Below are 6,154 nucleotides of genomic sequence, written 5' to 3' on the forward strand. Positions count from 1 at the left end.
CATTATTTGACTTAATTAATCTTTTTCAATTTTATTCTAAATATTATCGAAAGATGGATTAATTTTTCTTTAAAGGTTTCATGGTATGAATGAAACTCAAATGACCTTTAGTGTTTCATGTTTCTTAATATTAGTACCTATAATTCATTATTTTACAATATACTTTTAAAAATATTAAACTAGCTTATGTTTCTCAATACTAAATCAATATAAAATATGCAAAGTGATGTTGATATGTTTATGTTTTTCATCTAATAGGTTAGCTAAAAATATGTTGGTTCTAATTAAGTTGCTTCTACCATCTGTTATTGAACATTTTGAGTGCAACATGTGCTAGAAGTTCATTAACTGTAATTGAATACTATCCTTATTGACATCCCTAATTATTAGGATCAGATTTTACTAATATCTATATTATAGTTTATGCATTGAACATTAATAATTAATATTCTAAATAAATTAAAGTATTTTAAATTTAAAGTCTATTCTTATGTGAAATTAAGTATTATTAGTGATGTATCATGTGCATTCCAAAGCTTTTGAATAAATCAAGAGCTCAATGGCCATCTATTACCTTGATGGAGTCACTTGGATGGAAACAAAAAATCATTACTATGGTTACCGCATATATCCATTTAATTAAGTCAGTAAAGTGGGACTAGGATGAAACATTCTTGCCTCAATTTTTTTCTTTTTTCAATAGATCTAATTAATGATTTAGTTGTGTAATGCTCAATTTATTACATTTGTTATATAAATATTTTTGTTTTCTAATTTATGGCATTTAAGTTAGTTGTGCTCTCCTTTGGTGGTTGATATTTGTGGTAATACTAGTAAAAATTTTCATTACTTTTTATATTTGGGCTGTTGTTTATACAAATGTACATGATGTTGTTGGTTTCCTCACTATTTAGATAGTTTGAACTCATATATTACTTTTTTTTGTTTCTTCTAATGCAAAGTGGTTGAGATTAACTCTTATGATTTGTAATCATGATTAATAAAATGAATCTTGTATCACACTAATAGGAAGATTAAGTCGTGATATTTTTTGTTTTAATTTTCTTATTTATATTTTCAATTTATTTTTCATAAATATATATACAATTTATACTTTACCAACCTATAATTTTTTAATATTAGTTATAATTTAAACACTAATGATAACTTTTGAAAACCGTTATTATTTTAATCCTAACCTTAATCCTAATTTAAGGATAAGTACGCTTTTGCATAGCATATCGTTCACATAAAGCACAAACACGCGAATTGCAATCTTTGGCGAATAATGATCTCTATTTTAATTTAATTTTATTCAGTACGCCTATGAAGGTTTGTCAATCATGCTTTTCCCAGTTGGGAAACACCAAATTATATGCTCCTATTCTAATTTCGACAGCTGTTCGGCCATTCCACAAGTAAAAATGACGAAGAATAAATTCATTCCGAAAAAAGTAAATATGTGAAGTAAGTGAATGAAGCCTAAGGAGATAGGGAGCCTACATAGCACTCAATGCTTGCGTCCAAACACAGACAAACATCTGTCTCTCCTCGCTTGCATTTGCTTACAATGGGCTGCTGTTTCTCCAAGCCCAAGACCAACGAACATGAGCAGCCGATGAAAAATGCTATGGCCGAGAAACCAAAGCCGATCGAAGTCCAAAACAAGCCCCACACGCAGGACCAGGGCCCAAGCCAGTCACCTTCCAAAGCTCAGCCGCACACCCCAAACCTGCCGCCGCCCATTTCCCAAATTGAGCCCCAGGGTACAGTTGCTCAGCCGCAACCCCCAAACCTGCCTCCACCCACTTCCCAAATTCAGCCCCAGGCCAAAGTTGCTCAGCCGCACCCCCCAAACCTGCCTCCACCCACTTCCCAAATTCAGCCCCAGGCTACAGTTGCTCAGCCATCGTTTCCTCAGACGCCGCCACCCACATTGGAAGAGTGTATCAACCGTTTTGGTAAAATAAACAATGCAGGCGAGGTCGACTATTTGATAGATCTGATCGACCAGCTCGTGCAGAGCCTTCTAAACAGCGTTAGTATGTCAGTGTCAGAGCTTCTGCTCTAATCATAAGAATTAATGTTCAATTCCTTTTGCTGTTTTACTCAATGATGTCCTGTTTGTAAATGCAGCCAACCCAAGAGAAGACGTTACCGAGAAGCACTAGTTCAGAAACATATTCTGATACACCCAAGGATAGAGCGAAATCAGTATGGGCTTCCTTTCTCGGAAGTGGTTCTGTATTCCTCGAATTTGTGAATAAGCACATTCAGCTTGCGAAGGTAACTGGTTATTCTATTTTTATTTCTTCTTTAACAGCGTGTTGAAATTAATTGCGAAGAGTAGTTGGTATTTAAAGGTTGTTATATTTACAGGCAGACGAAGGAACCAGACAATTTATAGGAGGAATATTGCATAGTGTGGGTAAGGTGCATTGGGTGGTTGCAGGGTTGTCCATTATAGCTTTCTTGTTAGACCAGATTGGCCAGATCTCTGATAACCGGAATGCATGCATAGATCTCTTGAAACAAATGAGTAAGCTTGCAGGGCATATAAGAAAGTTGAACTATGATATGCCACAAGAACATAAGATATTGAAAGAAGCGATTGTGATGATTGTTGAAGGCTCCATGATGTGCGCTTCTCAATTAAATTCCAAAACACTCTTCAGGTAAAATGTCTATAATACTTAAATACTCGAAAGAAATCGGAGCTAGCATTGACATCACTCATGCATGGTAAATTTAGATATTATTATCCGTATTGCAGGTTTTTGAAGGCTTCCGTGGACTCGGAGAGGTTGGGCGCTCTTCAACAGCAAATAGAGCAAGTGTATCGGGATCTTACATTGAGAGTAGCAATAGAAATACGTCATAGCCAGCCTGTTGAGTACCCTGCGTGGAATCCTATTTATCCAGATTATGCAGGTAAATATAAATAAACCTTCTTTTGTCGAAAATTTCAAGTATATCTACATTTCATGTTCGCATCTCCATTTCCATATGTTGTTATAAGCGTAATATTCTTCTTTTGGTTCATGGGCAGTTGGGATCGACGAGCAGAAGAAACAAGTACAGAAGTTGCTGAAATTGAATACACGAAATAATGAACCAGTGGCTGTGGTTATTTATGGACATGGGGGCATAGGGAAGACCACCCTCGCCACTGCTGTTATTGCGGACTTAGATCTAGCAGATTACAACTATTCAGCAATTCAACTACAAGAAGACCAATCTAGGAACGATATAAAAAGTATGCAGCAACAAATATTGAAAGATGCCTTCCCAGATTATACATATGACAGGAATATAACGTTGAGAAATAGTGTAGAGGGTCGGGATCATCTTTCCAATGCTTTCCAAGCTCAAAAAAATAAGCCAGTGTTTCTGTTTATTGACAATGCTCTTCGCGCGGAAGACTTGCAAGAACTTTTTCCGAAACACTTAGCAGGTTTTCCAAAAGGGAGCAGAATAGTCCTCACAACCAGATATTTGGGTGCGACGGATATGCTCAGAGAGCCCGGCCTTGTACGTCATGAGCATAGCGTGGGCAATTTACCCGACGCAGAGGCCATCAAAATCCTGTGCAGAAATTCCAATTCCAATAATATTACCGATGACGACATGCAGAAAATCCTGAAGATTTGTGCTGGTATACCGTTAGTATTAGAAATTGTGGGTGCTCGTTTGCGCAAGCAGAACTACAAGGTTGACAGATGTACTCAAATATTTGAAGCTTTGGAGACCGGAGAGGCTATCAAAGAAGAAAATCTGAGCCAGCGTCTGGTGAAATCTGTGTATGGCGGTCTGGAAACGTCAACGCAAGAAGCATTTTTAGATATTTGCTGCTTCTTTGTCAGTTGGAGCCGCCACGACGTGGAGTGCATTGTTGGAGCCGAGGAGGTGATGCATCTGGAAGAGGCGGCTTTATTCAAGATGTCCGTGAAAGGAAATCTGATTGTCCATGATATCATCCGGGCAAAAGGGATGAGTATGTCTGAATCGAAAAGATTTACAGACACCCAATCCTGGCTTGATGTCGTAACTGAGAATAAGGTATGTCTTTGCCTTTGTGAGAATCAGGTGCGTCATTAAATTTTCAGAGTAGACATGTACTGAGTACTACTAATGATATATTGTTTTTTACAGAACCTGGAACAAATTAAAGGTGTTTGGCTAAGCAGGGAGGAAAATGAAGCTGCCTGTGAAATTGATGAGAACCACGTTTTCTCAATGAGAAAATCGCTGAGAGTTCTGGCTCTGGGAAACAAGATAAGTTTATCACGATCAGGTCAAAAGACACTCACATTTAAAGAACTCAGATTTCTCAGACTGGGTGGGGACATTTCTTCTTTATGGCCAATGAGCTTACAGTCGCTCGAACGGTTGGCTGTGTTCCATGGCCCTGTCTTTAAGGATGGTGTGACTTTGTATAGGGCAAGTTCTACCATATCTCATTTACTTTGTAATGTTTAACTAGTTTTGGAAGCATTTTCCTTACAACTTATTCACAATGTTGGATGCAGTTGCCGAAGAAGGTACGGGTGATGAAAGCCATTGCACAGTCTGAGGAGTCTGCAAGTTCGCTGAAGTCCGAGTTGGCAACTGCCCAGAAGAACACTTCCTTGGAGCAATTGTACTTACAAGAGTTAAGAACTCTCCAGAGATTGCCCGAACGGCTAGATCATTTAACTGCTCTCAAGGTTTTGATTCTAGATGAATGGGATAGAATACAGGAGCTGCCTGAGCAGGTATGTGGGCTGTGTTCGTTAAAAACATTTAGCATCTGTGGTGGTGTTTCTTTGAAGAATCTGCCAGAATCTTTTGGTAAATTACGTTGTTTAGAAGAGTTGATCTTAACATGTTGCAAGAAGCTGGAAGAATTGCCCTCAAATTTTGGAGAGCTGAGGTCTCTGAAACATTTGAATCTAGCAGAGTGTGTTAGCTTAAAAGAACTCCCGTTAAGCTTTGGGAAATTAAGTTCATTGGAGGTTTTAAATTTGGAAAGCTGCTGGAAATTGGAAGCCTTGCCTTCTACCTTTGGGCAACTATGTAAGTTAAAGAGGTTGAGCCTGCGGTCAGATCTGAAAGAATTGCCTTCTGATTTTGGGGAACTTCACTCTTTAACAGAGCTGACGTGCACCTGTCCGGAGATAAAGGAGTTGCCGGAGAGCTTTCGGCAGCTTTCTTCTTTAATACACTTAGATTTAAGTTGTCGCGTGAAATTGAAAACCCTGCCCACAAGCGTGGGAGGACTAGAGGCATTAAAATATTTCAATTTGTCTGCTTGCGTTAAGCTAGAGGAGTTGCCTTCCAGCATTTGCGAACTTCCATGTTTGACACATTTAAATTTAAGACAATGTCACAGCTTGAAAAAATGTCCCATTTGTGCTCTGAGACAAAGAAGTGAAAGCTTAAAAATTTCACTTCCGGACCACCTGAAAGATAGGGAGTCCACGTCTTCTAGTCAGAGGTGACCAAATGTCCTGTTCGTTTATTGTCTGGATAGTAGAAATATGCTGTAATGATGTCCAATAATGTCCGTATTCCAAACTTATCTCAGCCTATGTTTATAAATAAATTTCTACATTTTAATCAATTGAAATGATTCGAGTGTTTAAATCAAATAAATTTTCTCCAGATAAAGTGATGGAGGTACTATTTCTTTAATTGGGAGAGGATATTCTATTTGGGCACCTTAATTTAAATATATCAAAATTTAATGTAACAATTTCAAATCATTCTTAATTTTTTACAACAGTTTATTTGAGAAGTAGTCTACTTATAACTAAGGTTTGAAGTCTACATCATCAAATATGATGTCACATCTGCATGCTTTTTGTCAAGATGTCCAAAACAATGCAAACAGTAGTGAGACCAAGGTCATGCAAAAAGGGTACCCATACTTGCAAAAGTGATGTGGCATCACATCATTGGTTGTTTTTTTACAAAAAAAAAGGTACATTTCATTCAATTGTGGATAGTTACCATGGTACTAAAAAATTTAAAGTCGCAATTATTTATTCAATGTTGTCAAAAACATTGGACATCAAGTCAATAAGTATGAATATTAAATCATAAATATAGATATCAAATTAATAACTTTTATCTCCCCTCAATTAACAAATTATAAAAGTTTTTTAATTTTAAT

The 6,154-nt window shown here is 37.2% G+C and overlaps 1 protein-coding gene across 1 annotated transcript; it reads left to right on the plus strand.

The window, feature by feature from the left end:
* The first annotated feature begins 1,537 nt into the window (after positions 1-1,537).
* LOC149543932 (uncharacterized) lies at positions 1,538-5,602 on the plus strand. The gene is made up of 7 exons (XM_089796354.1): positions 1,538-2,038; positions 2,137-2,286; positions 2,380-2,675; positions 2,774-2,931; positions 3,050-4,059; positions 4,153-4,440; positions 4,530-5,602. The coding sequence occupies exons 1-7, from the start codon at positions 1,571-1,573 to the stop codon at positions 5,478-5,480; spliced, it is 3,321 nt and encodes a 1,106-aa protein (XP_089652480.1). The 5' UTR covers positions 1,538-1,570; the 3' UTR covers positions 5,481-5,602.
* The last annotated feature ends 552 nt before the right edge of the window (positions 5,603-6,154 follow it).

The sequence above is a fragment of the Cupressus sempervirens genome, chromosome 8, assembly GCF_028749045.1.
Source record: "Cupressus sempervirens isolate cs-2001-9-10 chromosome 8, ASM2874904v1, whole genome shotgun sequence".
Taxonomy (NCBI): Eukaryota; Viridiplantae; Streptophyta; class Pinopsida; order Cupressales; family Cupressaceae; genus Cupressus; species Cupressus sempervirens.

Bases quoted from the DNA above. Each gene is read 5' to 3' on its own strand.
- LOC149543932 (XM_089796354.1), top strand. From the start codon at position 1,571: ATGGGCTGCTGTTTCTCCAAGCCCAAGACCAACGAACATGAGCAGCCG. The intron at 2,039-2,136 runs GTTAGTATGTCA...TTGTAAATGCAG, and splicing joins TGCAGAGCCTTCTAAACAGC to CCAACCCAAGAGAAGACGTT. The intron at 2,676-2,773 runs GTAAAATGTCTA...TCCGTATTGCAG, and splicing joins AATTCCAAAACACTCTTCAG to GTTTTTGAAGGCTTCCGTGG.